Source organism: Folsomia candida, unplaced genomic scaffold (genome assembly GCF_002217175.1).
Source record: "Folsomia candida strain VU population unplaced genomic scaffold, ASM221717v1 Fcan01_Sc009, whole genome shotgun sequence".
NCBI classification, from domain to species: domain Eukaryota; kingdom Metazoa; phylum Arthropoda; class Collembola; order Entomobryomorpha; family Isotomidae; genus Folsomia; species Folsomia candida.
Window position 1 is genome coordinate 1,509,101 of NW_019091201.1, and position 20,603 is coordinate 1,529,703.

Sequence of the window (20,603 nt, forward strand, 5' to 3'; positions counted from 1 at the left end):
ATATGTTCGCTCTCATAGGGTCGTGCAAATAATGGTTTGAATTTGATTTGTTCCAATTACTAATGGATTTATCAAGACGGTGCAATTTGCTCATTATCAGTGTACGTGTAAATGTGAAACATACGCCGTTTCGTTTGCAGACATGCACAGTGACAGCGCATTTCGGGTGGTTTATTATTTTCTGACTTACATTTCACGCAATAAACTTCAATTACTTATCATTAAAGTAGATATCGTTTTCAATAATTTTGTATATATTTTATACTTTGTATGCAAAATGACTGAAAAATACGGCAGTTTAGATGCATATTCCATCCAATTAAAGATTTCTATTGATGGGATAGTGTCAAATAAACTGTCATCTTTTCTTACCCTAAACTGACTATAAGTGAACTGGAATTGTAAATTATAGTCATTTGTGCTTTTAATAACTACTTGAGACCAAAGATCTATTTACTTCGGAAATCCCCACGCGATGCACTTTAACTTGTTATTAATTATTGCCTCTTATCTATCACTTACCTCTTTAGCGAATCCTTGCATATTGATATTTCCCAATATTCATTATAATTAATGTAATTAATGTATTTAACTACTTATTATTTCTGAAATATGTGACGAATTACTTATCCTTTGGACGGTTTGCCACTGAAAGATCAACCAACCCCCTGCGTACCTATACTCATGGCTTTTACGGCGTACATATCATAAAAAATACCCATTTTATGTAAGAGCTGGAAATACATGTCTAAATATGTAAATACATGAGCGTGGCTATGATAAGAAGAGCGTGTAACTTGCTCCGCATGAAAATATTCGTAATTATTGTGGACCACAACATCCAAAATTCTCAAGCAGGATAGACATTCGCATATCCTGCTTAATTTTGCCATTACGTATTTCGTTTCCTGATTTAACCATATTTTGACGAAATGTTGCCCCTTAAGATTCTCATAACAGTAGTAAACATTTTAATTATGGTGTTTGTGATAGTTCCAGTTTTATCAATTACTTTCATCCCCCTCGCCATATATCGCTGGTTTATTTCCATACTTGCCAAAATCATAAGACCCGATTTCATATCAATCGTATCATCGAGGGATTCCGTATTTGCGAACGATACGGTTTGCACAAACCCAAATTCGACCATCGTTATCTGCGCATTTTTCGAGGGGGACGCGAATCTGGAGACGTTTCAGAGGAGAATGTTTCAACAATTGTTTGGTGGAAATGTGACGCAATCTTCTCAGCATAAATGTGCCCGTCTTATGCAGTACTTTGAGAATTGGGGTGGTTTTGTGTTCAGAAAGTGGGAAGAGAACTTTGATATAATGAACCATGTTCGAGAATGGACGAATAATAACCGTGAGATAGTGACGCCACAGGATTTGTATCATTTACGTCGCAAGTTACTGACCGAGCCGTATCAGCCGAGGAGGAGTTACTGGGAAACTATTTTGGTCCGGAATTACCAAGAAGCTGAGAATAAACCGATGGGTATGTCCAATCATATAAACGATAATGATACTGAATTAGCATAATATTTACAACTACGGAAAGCTTCAAGTGTTGCATGCTACTTGACTATTTCACTAGGGATTCTTGGAATTATATGTCTTAATTTTGGCAAACCTGTTATTTGCTAATATTTTCCTTGATACGCAAAATTTCTGCATGAAATTATTTAAACCTGTTAAACCTGTTGATACATACATAGATGAATTAATAAGTAAATAGGCCTACTGGACAATTACCCTCAGTTTCATTGAAATTAAACTGTAGACTTGTAATTACTAAGTCTACGTATGTGGATTAACAAATACTATCAATTTCCACACTTTTTGCTCATATTTTGACATCGCCACGTGGATAAAATAATCTCAACTTTTATAGGGTCCGTTATGATTGGAAAATTTCATCACGGTGTTTTGGATGGATTTTCCATCATAAAAACAATTTGGCTCTCTTGCTCCAACATAACCGACGTCGTCGGTGCAGTTCCGCACGCAATATCGAAACCTTTAACGCCCTTCCAAAATGTTGCCGTATTCACAAAGCTATTTGCCCAATTTCCTTCCACAACAATAAACCAGATGCCAAAAATGGACCCGGCCAACATTTTCCACCCAGACCATCCTCAAACTAAGGGCAACTTATTGGGGAAAAGACACCCCGTAAATGCTGTCATGTCTGTAAAAATAGTAAAAGATGCAGCAAAACGAAGTGGAACGCTATTCACGGCTGTCGTAATGGCCGGGCTGACGGGTGGGATAAGAAATTATTTAATGTCCAAGAAGCTCGATGTACCTCAAAGTATTGATGCCACCATTCCACTTCCTTGGCCTGGCCATCACATACTCAAGCTTAAAAATCATTTGTAAGTTGCTATATACCTCCAAAAACAAGATCCCCAATATATGCATGTATCCTTATCTATCCATTATTGCATGCTCCTCCAGCACATTTGCCACATTTGAACTTGCAACTGGGATATCGGACAATGAACGCCGACTGCAGGACCTCAATGACCAGTTTGTACGACTGAAGCAATCCTCCGTTCCAGCGTACAACTACGTCATCACGTTTCTTGCTGGAATGCTGCCAAATCCAGCCATGAGTTTCGTCCTGGAAGGGGCGCCGACAAGTATTCTTTTGTCCACTATTCCTGGCCCGAATCGTCCACTCGACATATTTGACCATCCACTTACGCAGTCACCAACGTTTGAAGGTGGTTATGGCAAAGGGCCGGTGGGGATGGGGGTGGCATTTCTGAGCTGTGGTGAAAGCCTGAGCATCACTGTTAGTCCGGATGAAGGGGTAATTCCTTCGTTAGAGGATGCAAAGAAATTGTTGGAGTGTATTATTAGTGAAATTCAGTTGATACATGATTCCTCGGTTGTATGATAAAGTATAATAAGCTTTTTATAAAGATGTGAATAAAATGTTTGTGAAACGAAATATTATTCCCATGAAAAAAATTGTGGTGTGTGTGGTATTGCTACAAAGTGTAATCTGGAATCGTGCACAGCTAACGACCTGATTTGCATGCAACAATCATTCCTCCTCGAGATATGGACACGACTGCATACACTTCATTTACACTATTTTCAAGTAATTTATATTTTTAATGATAAAAACAATGGAGAAAGTTCACAATTTTGAGATGAGGCAAGATGAGACGAGTCTCGATGGAGAAAGTTTTCCAAAAATATGTATTATTGGAGCGGGGTAAGCATTTAGACAAGTTATCAATGGATAAATGTATAGTTAATGAAATAAATAATTGATAATTTCAACCCAACAGATTTTCGGGACTCTGTGCAGCAGCTCAAATACAAAGAAAGCTAAAAACCATTAATTTTACCGTGTACGAGATGAACAAGGATGTCGGAGGTGCGTGGTACTCAAATACTTATCCAGGCTGTGCCTGCGACATTCAAAGTCATTTGTACAGCTTCTCTTTTGCACAGAAACCAGGTAATATAAGATCAGAAGCTATCGTAAAATAAATTACTTGGGAGCTAGCAAACTTACATTTTCGTCTTCCTATATCCATAGATTGGTCAAAAGAGTTTGCATCTCAACCAGAGATTTTAGAATATATGAAAACCGTCGCGAGAAAGTTTGACATTTACAAATATACCAAGTTCAACCACCAAGTAAATCAGCTCAAGTGGGAAGAAAGTGAAAGAAAATGGAAAGTCAGCGTTACTGATCTGACCAACGATATCACCACCGAAATCTATTACGACATTGTGTAAGCCCAAATGTTCCCAATTTCTACAATTATTTCATGAGATTACTGACAATTCTTGTAACTTTTACACAGAATAAATGGCAGTGGTGAACTACGACAACCACAAATTCCGGAAGAGTTTAAATCTTTCGAAGGTCCTCTGGTCCACTCTGCACAATGGGATGCTGATCTTAAACTTGAGGGGAAAACGGTAGCCGTTGTGGGCAGTGGGGCCACTGCAATTCAATTGGTATGCTTAATTTGTCTATGATTTTGTATCTCTGATTTAGCTATATTTTGAATAATTAATTGCATGTTGTAATTAAAGATCCCATCCATTGTTGGGAAAGTGGGGAAGCTTTTGTGCTACCAGCGACAACCCGCTTGGGTCATCCCTTCATTTCAATCAAGATTTACAAATTTTACAAAGTGGTCATTCGCCACTTTCCCAGGACTTCAGTCTACATACAGGAAGACGCTGTTTTTGCTGAATGAAGTCATGTTCCCAGTATTCATGTATAGCACAACTTTAAGCAAGATTGGTACTACTTCCTTGTTTTGCAATATTCATTTCGTGACTATTTATCACATTTATATGTGTATAAATACATAAATACATATTTCAACAGGAAACGTAATCGCTACAGGATTGGGAAACTATCATGTCAACAATTTGATTAAAAATCACCCCGACATACGACCACAACTAGTTCCTAGTTACAGATTTGGATGTAAACGGGTCGGAATTTCCAATAAGTATTATCGAGCGCTGGATAAGCCTAATGTCAAAGTAATTTCGAACCAAATTCAGGAAATTGGTGGTAACTTTATACGGACGCTGGATGGCGAAGATGAGATTGATGTGCGTAACATATTGCTTATTTATTGTCACAAGCAAGTTCATAATAATCAGTATTTTTACTCATATTTATTAGATTTTGATCCTTGCCACTGGTTTTCGAGTACATGATTATTTCGCTCCGATGGAAATCATCGGAAAGGATGGCGAAAACATTTTGGAAAAATGGAAGAACGATGGCCCAACAGGATATTTGGGAATTACGAGCAATTCCATGCCAAATTTATTCACACTACTCGGTCCAGGCAGCGTAAGTGATGATATGATATGCAAAATATTCTCACGAAATTACCATACGTATTTAATTATGCGAATTTATTGCACAGGATGTGAATCACAACTCTGGAATATTTCAAATTGAATGCCAAGTAAACTGGATGATTAAAGTGATTCGAGAAATGCAGTCTAGAAACGCAAATTATTTCGCAGTTAAGAAAAATGTCGAGATTGACTACATGAACGCCATGAAGAACGCCATGATGAAAACGGTTTATGGAAATTTCAAGTGCGGTTCTTGGTTTGCAGATGATGCGAAAGGTATTATCACTGCGTTGTATCCCAAAAGTTCAATTTCGTATTGGAACAATACAAGGAAAATTTGTGTAAACGATTTTGATTTTAATTGAACACTTTGTGTTATACAATTAATTTAACTAGATTGTTTTAGCTAATAAAGAGGCAAATATCTAGAAATAGGTAATTACAAAAAGAATAAATTCTCCACGTAACGTTTGAACTGAACAAATAAATATTTCCATAAATAGTTTGGTACATTATTTTTCCCTGAAATTATTTTTATAGACGACTAGAAATACTTGGGCTGATCAGTTTTGTACCGTGAAACAATACATATTTTCTAAATATGTACCGGACTTTTTTGCGCCCATCGCTGAAATATGTACTCGGAATCCTAAAACATAACCTCACCTCGTTGTCAACTACATAAGTACGAAATCAGTTCTTAAGAAAGTGAATCTGTCGCAGTTGAAGTTCCAAAACTGGGAACATGTGTTTGTCGTGGATGCGGAAATTGAATTTGACGAGGCAAAATTGCTATCCGTTTCAATTTCATATCGCAGACAGACTCCTTTCTGAAATTGTCCTTTCTGAAACTGAAATCACTACTTCGGAGCTGTAAAAAGTTATAAAGATTAATTAGGTCATGTATAAATACGTAAATTATTCCGTGATAAACATACACTTAATGTTGCGCTATGCAACGAAAGTGCGGAAATCATCGGAAAGTCGTCAATCTCAATGTCAATCCATTTCAAGACGTGGGACGGAAATAATTTCACCCACAACCAGAGCATCGGAGGACTTAAATGATCAGGGCATACGCGTGGGAAATTGTTACAACTTCCTATCATGAGACTGAACAAGAGTCCGAAAACTATGGTAAGAATGCATCCCAAGCCAGGATACCACATGTACGAAATTGAGAATAGCGCTAGGACGAATTCGTTCCCGAGTTCTTCCAAGTGCCCAATCTGTCTTTCAGGGGATATGAGGAAACTTTGGTTTTGGGATAAGAACACGGATAAATTAGAATGGAGAAAGTTCACAGCGACGTCAACCGGACATCCGTCAGTGCTCAAGCCGGGAAGGGTCTGATCTGGGAGAAGTTTTTCAAAGGCGGCGAGCTGGTTCCCAATCACGAGGGTTATCATGATGAAAAATGCAGATAAGAGTCCGAGTAATGAGCCCTGAATTATAAAATTGTTTAAATAATGCGTCTAAATGATAACTATTACGAGTTTACTTTAGAATTCGCCCAAGGGAAACTCATTCCGAGCGTAAAGACCCCGAGCGTAGGACCAACGACGACTCCAGCGATAGAGAATGCTGCCTGGAAGGAGAAATAAGTACTTGGATTTTCATCTTGTATATGATACACTTTTATGTAGAGCAATTTTTCTATTTTTTTACCGGTAAAATATTTCCAAGATTTTCAGCCACAAACACCAGTCCAAATGAAATCAATCCAAAAAGAACGCAGAATGCTTTTGAAAATTTTAACAGGGTTTGGTCACTCAAAAGTGGCATCCAATTTCGCACGTAGTCATACGTACAAATGGCTGACAAGGCGTTTAGTCCAGTTGACACGGAACTATGCAAATTCAAATGTGGTCATAAAAATCTATAGTAGACAATGATTTACCTAATTTGCATACCTCAAGCTAGCACAGCATAACCCCGAAATGAACAATCCTACCAACCCTGGATACTTTCCCATGGATTGCATAACAAAAAGTGGGAGGAGCTGATCCGGTCTTGTAACCGCCTGGAAATAAAATAATATATAAATTACAGTAAAATAAAAACTCTGCAAATAAAATTGTGTAATTAATTTACCCCCGTCATAACTGGATCACAGTCGTGGTATTTTGCAAATAAAATCATTCCAGCCCAATAACATAGGCCAAATATCAATATTAGTCCCAGTAGATTTAAAGCTAGAGCTCTGAAAATATACATTCGTAATTTTTTAAAAATATCGATACCAATTATTTATGCAAATAACTTACCGTCTAATACTCGCCAGAGAAGGCATTGATAAGTAACGCTGCACTTGGGCGTGAGTAGCCGCAAAGTTTGGCAACCATTGCAGATATCCTCCAATCACTGCGGTCCAAAGTGTGTGTCTCGTACGTGGGTCAAGGTCAAAACTACGATACAAACAAACAAATAAATGAAACTGTCCTCACATATTCTAATCTCGAATAATAACTGAATAATTACTTTAAGAAATTGGTACGTTCATATTTTTCCGCAGTGTTCCAAACTGCGACGATTCCGCCCATATCCTGCGTCCCCTTGCACACGATGGTCACCAAAGAGCCAATCATTATGATAGCTTGAAGTGCATCCGTTGCAATTACGCCTTTCAGACCGCCCTGTTTTCAAATCAAGTACTAATTATTTTTGCCTTTAAATACGAAAAAATAATTATTATATGACTAATAAATCATTTTTACCAGTGTCGAATAGAAGATGCAAACTAAAAAAATTACTGCAGTAGAAATTCTTGTATTGATTCCCGTCACTGAAAATTTACATACATCATCGATTAAGTTAGTAGTTAAATTAGTGAACATATGGATCACATACCTTGACCAATAGCTAAAGCTGGTCCATACACAACGATGGATAAGTATACAACCTTCATGAAAAAAATTCATTGTTCAAAAAAATTTTTGAAATTTTTGAAAGATTTTCAAGTTTGAAATTCATTTGCTTTAATAATTTAAAAATATCTTACATAGTGCAAAATCCCAACCGTTGAAACAACAGTTCGAACTGTTCTGTTAAATCGTAGCTCAAAGTACTGGAACATTAAATCTTATTAATTCTCAAATCCCCTCTTATTTACATATGTAGAAAATAGTATCAAATTTCATTACCTCATATGCAGATGTCAATTGCAAGTTGAAAAACACAGGGCAAAAGAAGAACGCCAAGGTCAGTGTTAAGGGGATAAACGTGACCACAATCAAACTGTAGGAACTTCCGTAAAAATAAATTTCTAACGGATTTCCAAGAATCGTTATTGCTGATATGAAACTGCACAAGAGGGAAAGAGCGGCTGGAATTGTGTTCAATTGACGATTTGCAATTAAATAATCTGCCGTAGATTTCTGTCCTTTAGCACAACACCCATAAAATATTCCGATAAGACTGGACAGCAGCAAAATTCCTCCAAAAACGGCATACTCGGGAGCGTCCAATTTCCCAAATGCATGATTCTGAACGAGCACTGTTGCAGTTTTGTTGTTAAGAATGGTCTGCAAAACTTCAGTAGAAGAATCATAATTTATATCCAATAATTCTCCATTTTTTGAAGTAACATTTCCAATTTCGGCTGTTTGATTTATAAGATTTTCGAAAAATTGATTTATTGTTGTGGTTGTGTTCTGAATAACGTTACGTAAACCGTTTTCCGGTCGCACAAGGGAAATTGTTGACGGAATGTCATCATAACTTGAAAAATCACTCTGATTATCGTCTGGAACTATGGAATTTTGAGTCGTATCCATCTTTGCTGCTTTATCCGCAAAATTTTCAACAAATGAGAACGTATTTCCAGCCTGTCTTTGCAAAAAGAATGGAGAATAGAACTCCACCGAGTACGAAGACGACGATGGAGTCTCCGGTCTGAAGAAATCTGGTTCATCATCACGAAAGTCAGAGTCCAATCGGTTGTCGTTCGTGAATGAATCTGAAATATAACCCATTTTTGCAAAGTATCAGATTTCAGAAATTTGTTTATCTTTCTTCACTCTCACAAACAAGTTAGTCACTCGCGTCTTGCTTGAAAATCGTGTAATGTTCTAGATTTATGCATATTGTAATGAGTTTAATGCAAGTTTGTCGCCGAGACATTTTGCCAAGGACAAATCTTACTAGTTTAATATTTATACAACAATGTTGCCTTATTACAACTTGGACTGCACAACTACTATTAAAGCAACATTGCGCTTGAAACTGAAAACTAATACAGACAGAAACATCATTTTCATCATTTTCGAAATCATATAAACTTCAAATTAATCGTTCTGATTATTAGAGCATGCTACACATTGCAAGGTTTAAGGAGAATGAGGGGTGAAACTAATTCATATTGTTTTTGATAATTATTCTCGTCTATGTAGCAGATATGATTTTCAGAATAATAAGTGTATAATCTTACACGAATAACTTTGGCAGCAAATTGTGCGTGCTTATGAACGCGTTACAAGTAAATACGCGCTGAAGAGGTGCACAACATGTGTAATCAGATTGAAATCAAAATCTGTCAAACATATCATAAATGATTTGTAAGCGTAATTTAATTTAGAAAACTAGTTAGTAACTCAAATTAAAAGTAAGAGCAGGGAACGAATTTTGAATTTCATGCACCAAAATTATTAGAATTCGACACTTTGAAAAGCTGTTTCCATTTTGAGTGTGCCTATTTATAATTGGTTCTAGCATTCACATTTATCATCATTCTTGACTTGTTATAAGCTTCGACCACCTTAATTGATGTCCACGCTACGCTCTGCTAACTTTTGGTGGGGTGTGCACTTACATTGATAACTAAAAAAAGAAGGAGATATTATTAAAATGCAGCAGGAATTGCTGTAATTGAGATGCGATTGTGTGAGTCCCGTTCGTCTTTGTGGATTAAATGACCTGCAATTTTTCATAGCACATTATTGCGAAACATATAGAAGGATTGTTGCCATTACTCTGATTTTTATTCAGTTCTTCAGTCAAATTAAGTTTTACAACGGATCATAAAATAAATTCAGCTCAAATTATTGCTCATGTTCACCAACCAACTCACTATTGATCGAACTGCTGTATGTAGCTCAAGTGGTTCATAACATTTGCCTCTGATGCATCATGGGAAGTTTTGACTGCAAATAATATAATCATTCCGAATGTTAGTCTACTTACATATGTATTTAGGTGCATAAATTTATGCATGTTTTTATCCTGTTGAAGCCAGAAATAATTAGATAATTGTAGAAAAACATCAATACGTTACAATTAGATCCAATAATCATATATACAAATTTACTATTTTGCAATGTTATTATGAAGCTCAAATTAAAAGTAACGTGATTTTCGCATGTTTTTTTACACTGTTCAAAAGTTGTAAGGACAAATTAGAGGCTTTTAATAAAATTGAAATCCTATTAACATTTCCTTCCTTCCTTCCTTCCTTCCTTCCTACATTATTTATGGGATGCATGTAATCAGCGCCGTAGCGACGGTGGAGAGAGGTGGAGAGACACTCTCCAGGCCGTACGGCCCGAGGGCCGTACCGCCAGGGTCAACAATATAGTACACTAGGTAAATCAGGGTCAGAAATGAAGTACACTAGGTAAAATCAGGGTCAGCAATAATGTACACTAGGTAAAATCAGGGTCAGCAATAATGTACACTAGGTAAAATCAGGGTCAGCAATAATGTACACTAGGTAAAATCAGGGTCAGCAATAATGTATACTAGGTAAAATCAGGGTCAGCAATAATGTACACTAGGTAAAATCAGGGTCAGCAATAATGTACACTAGGTAAAATCAGGGTCAGCAATAATGTACACTAGGTAAAATCAGGGTCAGCAATAATGTACACTAGGTAAAATCAGGGTCAGCAATAATGTACACTAGGTAAAATCAGGGTCAGCAATAATGTACACTAGGTAAAATCAGGGTCAGCAATAATGTATACTAGGTAAAATCAGGGTCAGCAATAATGTACACTAGGTAAAATCAGGGTCAGCAATAATGTACACTAGGTAAAATCAGGGTCAGCAATAATGTACACTAGGTAAAATCAGGGTCAGCAATAATGTACACTAGGTAAAATCAGGGTCAGCAATAATGTACACTAGGTAAAATCAGGGTCAGCAATAATGTACACTAGGTAAAATCAGGGTCAGCAATAATGTACACTAGGTAAAATCAGGGTCAGCAATAATGTACACTAGGTAAAATCAGGGTCAGCAATAATGTATACTAGGTAAAATCAGGGTCAGCAATAATGTACACTAGGTAAAATCAGGGTCAGCAATAATGTACACTAGGTAAAATCAGGGTCAGCAATAATGTATACTAGGTAAAATCAGGGTCAGCAATAATGTACACTAGGTAAAATCAGGGATTCAATAATTTTCGGGTGCATATGAGGCCGTACCACGGCAAAACTCTCCAGGCCGGACAAAACGTCGCTACGGGCCTGCATGTAATGTAATGTACGGCTCATTCTAATTTATGCATGCCACTGTAAAATGGTTGGATTGATGAATAGAGATGGAGATGTACGTACGTACTGCTGAACTATCCTGCTAAAGAAAATTCAATTACACGTATTACCATTAAAATTATGCTGAAGTGAGTTAGCACTTTAATCACATGTTGTTTGTGGCAAAGCAATATTTAATTATCGCTGATTTAACTTAACGATGAACTACTTTATTTTTCTTTCGCTGGTGCCACTTTTCATTACAACTTCGTCAAAGATCTAACCACCAGACCTAACAAAATCTAAAATTGCTATCTAAAATCGTATAAAAAATAATATATTTTTGCTGAAAATTTTACTTTCGGCATTTTAGTTTCACCTCAAATATTGCAATTTGAGATGATCTTCGAGTAATCCAAATTCTGGAATCCTGTGATCAGACAACGTGTTAATCACATGATATCGGATAAGCCAAACAGTTTAGTGAAGTGAAACCATAAACATCAAAACAAGTTTTGTTAAATAATTCTGCATGATTTTAATTGGCGAAGCATGACACAGACAGACCTCTGATTGCTGGAAATCGAGGGCAGAGCTCGTGACAATACTGCAGCAAAAAAAACAAGTTGGAAAAACGTGGAAGATAACATTAAACTTCGCCTCCTGATTAAATTATACAGGAAAAGTTGTTGATGACCATTGTACCCACCCAACCCATACCGTCATTTTTATTAGCATTAACATAAAACTTATCCCAAACCTCCACATGAAAAAGAGAGGGCATGTGAGACCAACTAACTAACCATCTACGTAAACTCGTTCTCATCCCGAGTTAACAGAATTTGTTATCTCATATACACGAAAATATATTATTGTTATGTACATGATATGATATGACGATGCATAATATGCAAGATCGTACAGATGCTCTGTCCAACTTTGCTGGCAACCTTAGCCAAGAAATTCTCCAGGCTATTCTAAACCCTTCTACTTGTAGCCCGACCAGTTCCAGTTCAAACTCCTTACATCCCACATCTCCATCTCCAGCAGGTTGGTTGTGGCCCGTTTTTGTTTGTACAATTCATTAAAATATCCGCAGTTGCGTCAAATTCTCAAATTTCTACAGAACAACCGGCAGTTCCCGTGAGAAAGAGGTCAAAAACCAAAGAGGGCATAATAATGGAATATATTTATTTTGGACCTGGGCCGGCCAAGTTGCCGAAAGAGGTATGTGCATAAAAAGTGTTAATCAATAAACGAGAGAATCAGAGCCTCCTTGATTAATGAAATATTTGTGTAATCAGGTTTTGGAGCAAACTCAAAATGAGCTAATGGATCTGCAAGGAACGCATGTGGTACATAACACTTTTTTCTTTCACTTTCACTTTTTAAATGCATCATGGGAAGTTTTGATGCAAATATATAATGTTGAAATTTTATTTGTTTCAAAGAGCATTATGGAAATGAGCCATCGTTCCCCTGAATTCACTGCCATAGTCAATGGAACTATAGAGAAAGCAAAGAAATTGCTGTAATGAATGATCCCATTTAAAGTCGAATCGTTATATCATGTAGGAAATTATTTTTAAGAATTATAATTTTTTTTTTGTAGTTCGATTCCTGACAATTATAAAGTCCTGTTCATGCAAGGGGGTGGAACAGGACAATTCGCCGCAGTGCCATTAAACCTTATGAGCAGAACGGGGAAAGCAGACTATATCGTGACTGGTATGCATACATACATACTTATTCCCAACAGATTGTGGTTTTCTCATTGCTTATACGGAATCAAATCACATATATACGCATTCGTATTATAGGATCCTGGTCAGCAAAAGCACATAAGGAAGCAACCAAATACGGAAAGGCAACCATGGTTCATGACAAAATTTCTAAATATGGAAGCATTCCTGACCCCTCATCTTGGAAATTGGACCCTGAAGCGTCCTACGTGTACTACTGCATGAATGAAACGGTCGAAGGGGTAGAATTTCAGTATATTCCGGACACGAAGGGAGTGCCTTTAGTTTGCGACATGTCCTCCAACATATTTTCAAGGCCGATTGATGTGTCCAAGGTACTACAATATATTTTATGTGACATAGTTCCTAATGAAATTAGGATTATACAAATGAATTTTATCTTATAGTTTGGACTGATCTATGCCGGTGCTCAAAAAAATATTGGCCCTGCCGGTGTGACCATTGTTATCGTGCGAGATGATCTGATTGGGAAAGCATTGCCCATTTGTCCGACTGTCTTGGACTATGCAGTTATGGCAAAAGAAAATTCACTTTACAACACTCCACCTTGTTTTGCGTGCGTAATTTTATTCCCATTTATCCACCAAATATTAACAAAAAGTGTGCATTAACAATTCACATTAATAATTATGTATCCTACTTTCTCCAGCATTTACACGATGGGTCTCGTTTTCGACTGGATCTTGAAGAATGGGGGAGTTGGTGAAATGGAACGACGTGCCATTGAAAAGTCCAACATGATTTACAATTTGATCGACAATTCGAACGGTTATTACAGCAGCGTTGTTCACCCCTCCTGCCGCAGTCGGATGAACGTTCCCTACCGTGTCAAAAACGATGAGGACTTGGAAACCAAATTCCTCAAGGATGCAAAGTCACAAGGACTTCTAAGCCTTAAAGGACATCGTTCCGTGGGTGGAATCCGAGCTTCTATCTATAACGCGGTGCTGCCAGAACATGTCCAGAAATTGGAGGCTTTCATGAAACAATTCCTTGCAAACAATCCTTAAACAAGTTCATACATATGTCACGCAGCAATAATGAGATTTAAAAGACAGAATGCTTCCATAAAACCACATGGCTTATTCCATTCCATACTAAATTTGTGAAAAACATTATAATTTATCGCAATAATTAGACTTGTAACAGTAATTCCACAAAAGTAGCTTCTTGTTTAGGAGATTTATAATCTGATTTACGTAAGCTTTAATTAACATATCAAATGCAGAAACATTGGTGCCTGAATTACCTGCCTAATTTTTTGTATCAATGAAATTATTCCGAGATTAACATACATAATAAACCACTTAAATGACTACATTTTCAAACGTCGCCGATGATTTTGGTGTTGGCATACTCCATTGTCGTAATATGGCAGGAAACTAGTTTTTATGCTTTCTGGCAAAGTTGTATCATCCGGATGTATTGGGGAGAAAGTCAGTTGATATCTGAACATGGGACAAATTTTCGTATGTCATTAACTATCTTTAAGATTTTTACTGTGCATGATTTTTAATCAGTTTTGTACGCACGCTTTAATCGCCTTCGTCCTCTCGATAGAATACCATTTGCACAACCATTTGCTTGTCCAACAAGTTAAAACTTTGCTTCTGATTATGGATTCGAATATCCCAATTTCTTTTATGAGGCGGATGGAATGATTTACTTTAGCTTTGCGAAGTGCTTCCTAGAAAAAAATAGATTTCAAAAATTGAGGTACATATTTCTTAAATTTACAATAAATTTATCATTACCTCAATATCTTTGACAGCTAATCCAATAAGTAATCCAGTCAGCACCATTGTGACCACGATTACAAATGTTGTGTAAATCAAGTGAGCTGGAATAGAATATTCTGGGAATGAAAGAAAATTATTCGTTTTCTTATCCAGTATTCCTTCGTAGTCAATATCGCCTTTCATCATCATGAATGCTTTGAAAAGGGCGAATGAGCCGTTATTGAAACTAGAGTTCTAATTAAGTAAAGCCAAATATTAAAACAAATACAGATTAAATGATAATACATGATTTGGAAATTTTTCTACTTTCTCACATCGGGAAGTAGAATGCAGAATCCAACAGTAAACGCGATCAGAACTATAAGAAACGTAAATAAGAGACGAATAAAATCTTGCACTACTTTCACCAGTAATCCCACGTGTGTCGCAAACCAAGGTATCCTTCCGAGCTGGCTAAGCGTCATTAACCAGGAGAAAATGAGGCTCACCTAAATCAATAATTTCAGTTAATGCTTTCTCCTCAAGCGCTTAAATTTATGGGGATTAAATATTTCATAATATAATAATTATTACAGCTGCGACTGGATAATGGTAGTACAAAGGTGGAGGTCCAACTGCCGGTATAAGCGTCCCTGCCCACCCAATGCATAAAATCCACCAAAGGTAACCAGTACTCCCGTTGGAAAAGTATCCCGAAAAATCGGCATACACTTTATAAAATTCTGATATTATGATGAACCCCACAGCACCGAATAAGATCAAGGCTCCGATAGTTTCTAAATCCGTGATGGGGCAAAAATCTCCAACTCCACCAAAAAAGTAGTCGTCAATACAAGTATTTGAATAGATGCGAAACATGAGAATGGTGTAAAGCAGGAGGAGGACGAACTATATAAATCATAATAATTTTGTAGTTTAATTTTTTAATAAGAAATTCATTTGGTGAAAGTCTTACGTACGTAAACGCTTCGTAAAAGGAAAAACAATTTTCGCACGACGAGCCATTTAAAATGTAAAAATGCTTCAACAACGGGATGCGTAAGTATGGCATCGTAACCATCTTTGGCTTTTAGGACGGATTGTAAAAGTTCCGTTTCTCTTGGTGGTATTTCATCCTCACCAGAAGTTCGTTTATTAGATTGGTTGAGATCACCTTCAATTTGTAGAAGGACCCTGTGGGAATTTATATCTCAATTTTTTCGAGGTTGTACTTTACACAGATTCAAATAAATGTTTATTACTTAAAGTCAATTTGAAGTTGGGAGGAATCTTCAGGATTATAGCCGATACATTTGTCCAGCTCGTTACGAAGAACGTCGGGAAGATATTCTGCTAACATGGTGGTTATGCTTTTTTCACCCTTACTACATTTCAAATATGCATATTTATTACTGAAAATGTCCCAATTTGAAATTATAATAGCTCGGAAAAATAATTATTTATACCCGTGGTATAAACTCGCTCCATTGTTCAGCAATGTCTTAGCACAATCAGAATACAATTTAAGGGCACAATAAAACAGTGGCGTGTTCCCATGTTTGTCGACGGGGTCAGGGGACGCTCCCGAATTTATTAACGCTTTGATGCATTCAACTCTTTGGTCTGAACAGATTTTGCAGCGGCATCCTACGCAAAGCCAATTACTTCTTATACTTAATAAGGCAGATCAATAATGACAATTTCAGCATTTTTTAAATGTCTTGCCAGATTCCACAATTAAATGTAATGGAGATCGTCCTCTAAAATCTAGTTTGTCCGGATCAACTCCCGCATCAAGCAGGACTCCCAAAATGTCAGGATTTGCTTCGATCGCCGTTTTATGTAAAAGAGTTTGTCCATCTTTAGATTCTTGGTAAGTGATCAATATTCCGTCCTCATCTTCTCCTAAATGTTTTTGTATCGATGCAGTTGCTTTCCTTGTTCCAGCTTTTATGAGGGACACCAATTTCTCAAACAGGTCACCATACTTTTGTGAATTGTGTGAATTTGTAGTTGTTGTCACTTGATTTGCACCAGAGAAATGTGCAGTTTCTTGTATTACGGGATAACTCGGTCTTATTGGAATACTCGGATTTTCTAACCATGTCAATTTTATAGATTCTGCGGAGCTCGTCATGTTTGTTATTTTTATTTGAAACTTTCACCTCAAATGCCCGATTTCTGCCCGAAATGACGGTTTCCAGATAAAACGAGGAATGAGTAAAATATGCAATTAATCATCAACCTCCATGTCGTGCTTTATCTCGAACAAATGATTTATTTTAGGCAATGAAGATAATAATTGTATGCACAAAATAATCTTTAAAGGAAACCGACCCGTTTAGATTAGGTTACATACATAGAAATAATCAGAAGCTCAAACGTGAACAGAATGCCAGACTAATGTGATCATGAATATGAACAATAGACAACTATTTGAGTAAAAAGTTCATTAACATTTGAATGACGACTTAAAGTATACTTTTCGTCATGTTTATTACGTAAAATTAATACACTTCCGGTGTTTTGCTGTTATTAAAATTTACATGACTTTGTAACACCACTTGTCGGTGGCGAAAAGGGAAAACGTAATACAGATTCCACTAGCACCTCCTGGTTTGTAACAGCAAAATCCATTCTTGCAAAATCCATTGGACCCGTTTCGAAAACATTTTGATCCAATTGGTAATGCAGAATTCTGAAAAAATTAGTGCGTATTTTGTAAATTTTTATATTTTTAAACTTAATTTTAAATTACTTGTCGAGTCTCTCTTTCCCCACTGTCAAATTCTAAATCTTGATCATTCTCATCAGAGTCGTCTTCATACTGACAATATGCAACGCTGAAAAAAACCATGAGTATAATGAGACGTGTGACGACGACGACACCCATTATGCAAATATTGCTTATCTGACTGATTTAATGATATTTGAGGAGAAATCTCAGAAATTGGCAGTGTAATGAATTTGAGGAACAAATCTCCAAAATGTGTAAGTGGCACGTCAAAATCAATATCATGTACACATTAATTATTTGTCAGAACAGGATACGGTGCTCGGTCAACCATAAACCTACATCAAGCAAAGAGATAAGATATTAATAATGAGACCATTTTAGTTCACGCAACATTCTCAATTTTGTGTATTTCTTTTATTTCGTCCATCGTTGTATGTAAAAGTTATAAAATACATGTTGGACACCTAAATATTTTCGTTCTTATTAAATAACATGTTTTCGAATCGTACTTAAATGTAGAAATCGGTTATATGAGTCGCTGTCGTTGTAGAATTCGTGTAATGAGCTATGTAGAAGAAGTACTTATTTAATATCTGTTGTTAAGATCAAAATTTATAAGTATATAAACCTTAATCTAGTTCAAATCTTGTATAAATAACGCATTTACTAAATCTACAAAATATTTCCCCTACTAAATATGACTGTCTAATCAAAATAGTGAGTGAGTATCTTCCCCACTCTTTACTTTAATAATATTGATACAATTTGATAAGCATCTGCTCATTTATGTATGCTCGTTCTAATGACAATGTGGCATTTGTTATCACACAGATCTAAAAATAATTAGTTAACAGTAAAATTGCTTATCAATTTCAGAATTATCGATACGACTATTTAATACTTATGATGCCAACTTGGCAAGCTCTAAACTAAGCGTGACAAATCAAAAGCACGGCTACAAATGAAAGGTGATCTTTCTATAAAATTTATAATAATTTATGAGGAGACATCAAATACTTGATCACATTAAACAGAGAAACAAAATGCACGAGTATTGTCATTATCATGATAAAATCTTCTAAGATGATAACCCAAATATCTTGACAGCATTGTACGTCGTGGCCATTGCGACTTCTTCTGGATTTTTCTTCATAAGTGCCGATATCATTTCGAGTGTGGCAGGAAGAGAGCAAGGCTCATTCCGTTGAAATGTACAATTGCGATTTAAATAATTTAGCGATCTGGAAAATGAAAATTTAAAATTTATTGATTGTTCTGGTATCAAGCAGAATTAGAAATAATCTTTATAATCTGAAACAAACCTTTGAGTCAAAACTTGTTTCATTTCCGGTGTCAATTTTGCAGATCGGAAATTTGGATACATAAATGGACAGTCTAAGGATAATTAATTTTAATAAGACAACCAATTTTACTGTCATAAATATTTTGCACGAGCATACACGCACCTGTTTCAATTAGAAGACGGTCCAAGGGAATTACATTGTCCATTAACATTTTCCTGACGCCGTCTTCTGATTTGTCTTTCCACACATAACCTAATCAAATTTAATAAATTTATTTATGACAAAAATGAAATTTCAGGAATGTTCCAATCTGAAATAATTGCAATTTTGTTTGCGTACCAGTGAGACCAATGTATAGTCCCAGGTCGACATAGGCCTTGGCCTGACTTACAGTCCCCGTGAAACAATGAAGCACAGATGGAGGTAATTTGTCCTGATATTTCATCAAGACGTTTATCATCTCTTCATGTGCATCCCTCTCATGTAGAAATACGGGCATTTTTATTCTGCACGCGAGTTGAACCTGTTTCTCAAATACTTCTAGTTGCACTTCAGGTGGTGAAAAGTTGCGATTAAAATCAAGTCCGATTTCTCCCAATGCAACAACTTCAGGATTTGAGCACAAGGATTCAATTTCTTGGATAGATGTTTCATCAAAAGTTTTGGCGTCGTGGGGATGAATTCCTGGTACGAATCACATTTCATTTTACACTTTCTCCGGAGAAAGTTTTAGTAAATAATATACCTGCCGTGGCAAAAAGCGTATCCGGAAACAGTCTTGTCAGTCTTAAAGCTTCTTTGCTGACTAAAATATTGGTTCCAGTGACCTATCCCAACGTTAAGTTGGTATTTAGAATTATTATGCATGACTTTTTACCATTAGAGTTTTTACCATTATTTTGAGGACTCCGGCCTCCTTTGCCCTCTCCAAACACAAATTTGATGTACAGAAAATGAGACAAAGATAATGCAGAAATATGTATGAAAAATGTGACAATTTTCTTGCTCTACCAATTTATGCACGTATGTAAATTTTTACCTGGACTACAGAGTCGACATCCCTGGAAAACTTTTTATTCGTCAAATTAGCACCAATATCAATGAGAAAGTAGAATCTGTCCATCCCATCTTGCCCACCAACGCCCTTATTTAGACAAATATTATCCGTACTTTCTTCACAATTTCCATTTTTCTCCAAATTATTGTTCGCAGAAGCCATCGAATTTCTGTCAAAATTTTGCAAGAAACGATTAACCCTTTCACTTTTCTTGGTCGTCGTATCTGCTCCTGGTCGTGAAGCTGTATGAATACTAACTCTGTTTTCGTGACGTTTATTATGACAACGTCTCAGTTTATTGTAATTATGAGAACAATGACGATGACAAAGTTGTAGTTGGGGCAATGACAAGGCAGACAGATTGAAGACTGTCTTTCTTCCAATGAAGGCAACTCTCAAGATTAAAGGAGCAGTAGAAGAACTGACAATTGAAAGTGTTGGTGCTGGTGGGTGTAAGTAATTTAACGAGTTGTTGAGCAATGTAATCATGCCAGTCAAGTCAATAGATTTTGGACATGAATACAACTTGAACGTGATGATTTTAGGATTTTAAGATAGTAGAATGAAACGAGTGGCTGTATCATCATCTGCACGAGAGAGAGAGATGATGACGACGATTTCTCATCCAACTTTTAACATTTACTTACTTTACATACGCTCGGCTGTAACTAAAATAATCAACATCATTGTGGTAT

General features: G+C 36.4%; 5 protein-coding genes and 1 long non-coding RNA gene across 8 annotated transcripts; 3 read left to right on the plus strand and 3 right to left on the minus strand.

The window, feature by feature from the left end:
* Positions 1-939: 939 nt before the first annotated feature.
* LOC110854092 (baeyer-Villiger monooxygenase) lies at positions 940-5,368 on the plus strand. 2 transcript variants are annotated; one of them, XM_022102491.2, is made up of 9 exons: positions 1,918-2,377; positions 2,460-3,228; positions 3,305-3,477; positions 3,559-3,757; positions 3,830-3,986; positions 4,065-4,278; positions 4,366-4,598; positions 4,672-4,845; positions 4,922-5,368. In XM_022102491.2, the coding sequence occupies exons 2-9, from the start codon at positions 3,128-3,130 to the stop codon at positions 5,219-5,221; spliced, it is 1,551 nt and encodes a 516-aa protein (XP_021958183.2). In that variant the 5' UTR covers positions 1,918-2,377; positions 2,460-3,127; the 3' UTR covers positions 5,222-5,368. The 2 variants fall into 2 exon arrangements, with proteins under 2 accessions (XP_035710681.1, XP_021958183.2); XM_035854788.1 differs by lacking the exons at positions 3,305-3,477; positions 3,559-3,757; positions 3,830-3,986; ... (2 more) ...; positions 4,672-4,845; positions 4,922-5,368 and adding an exon at positions 940-1,497 and having other exon boundaries at positions 1,894-2,377; positions 2,460-2,958.
* Positions 5,193-8,993, minus strand: LOC110854091 (sodium-coupled monocarboxylate transporter 1). Its single transcript, XM_022102490.2, has 12 exons — positions 8,000-8,993; positions 7,858-7,923; positions 7,707-7,758; positions 7,574-7,641; positions 7,338-7,492; positions 7,124-7,264; positions 6,951-7,059; positions 6,770-6,879; positions 6,525-6,705; positions 6,358-6,444; positions 5,795-6,301; positions 5,193-5,727 (listed from the first exon to the last, which is right to left on the minus strand). Exons 1-12 carry the CDS (start codon positions 8,828-8,830, stop codon positions 5,557-5,559), a joined length of 2,478 nt encoding a protein of 825 aa, XP_021958182.2. The 5' UTR covers positions 8,831-8,993; the 3' UTR covers positions 5,193-5,556.
* A 2,559-nt stretch (positions 8,994-11,552) lies between these two features.
* LOC110853849 (phosphoserine aminotransferase) lies at positions 11,553-14,410 on the plus strand. Its single transcript, XM_022102196.2, has 8 exons — positions 11,553-12,379; positions 12,456-12,556; positions 12,634-12,684; positions 12,781-12,860; positions 12,942-13,057; positions 13,150-13,406; positions 13,479-13,648; positions 13,742-14,410. The coding sequence occupies exons 1-8, from the start codon at positions 12,223-12,225 to the stop codon at positions 14,100-14,102; spliced, it is 1,293 nt and encodes a 430-aa protein (XP_021957888.1). The 5' UTR covers positions 11,553-12,222; the 3' UTR covers positions 14,103-14,410.
* LOC110854098 (transient receptor potential channel pyrexia) lies at positions 14,266-17,841 on the minus strand. The gene is made up of 11 exons (XM_022102496.2): positions 17,727-17,841; positions 17,569-17,653; positions 16,536-17,508; positions 16,277-16,457; positions 16,073-16,195; positions 15,791-16,004; positions 15,405-15,719; positions 15,146-15,319; positions 14,847-15,065; positions 14,625-14,779; positions 14,266-14,540 (listed from the first exon to the last, which is right to left on the minus strand). Exons 3-11 carry the CDS (start codon positions 16,945-16,947, stop codon positions 14,408-14,410), a joined length of 1,926 nt encoding a protein of 641 aa, XP_021958188.1. The 5' UTR covers positions 16,948-17,508; positions 17,569-17,653; positions 17,727-17,841; the 3' UTR covers positions 14,266-14,407.
* LOC118436516 lies at positions 17,637-18,425 on the plus strand. The gene is made up of 2 exons (XR_004835530.1): positions 17,637-17,801; positions 17,857-18,425. It is a non-coding gene; the product is annotated as an uncharacterized LOC118436516 (long non-coding RNA).
* Positions 17,940-20,513, minus strand: LOC110853967 (3'-5' ssDNA/RNA exonuclease TatD). 2 transcript variants are annotated; one of them, XM_035854789.1, is made up of 7 exons: positions 19,891-20,513; positions 19,744-19,776; positions 19,597-19,678; positions 19,191-19,535; positions 19,014-19,103; positions 18,870-18,942; positions 17,940-18,788 (listed from the first exon to the last, which is right to left on the minus strand). In XM_035854789.1, exons 1-7 carry the CDS (start codon positions 20,395-20,397, stop codon positions 18,626-18,628), a joined length of 1,293 nt encoding a protein of 430 aa, XP_035710682.1. In that variant the 5' UTR covers positions 20,398-20,513; the 3' UTR covers positions 17,940-18,625. The 2 variants fall into 2 exon arrangements, with proteins under 2 accessions (XP_035710682.1, XP_035710683.1); XM_035854790.1 differs by lacking the exon at positions 19,744-19,776.
* Positions 20,514-20,603: the final 90 nt, after the last annotated feature.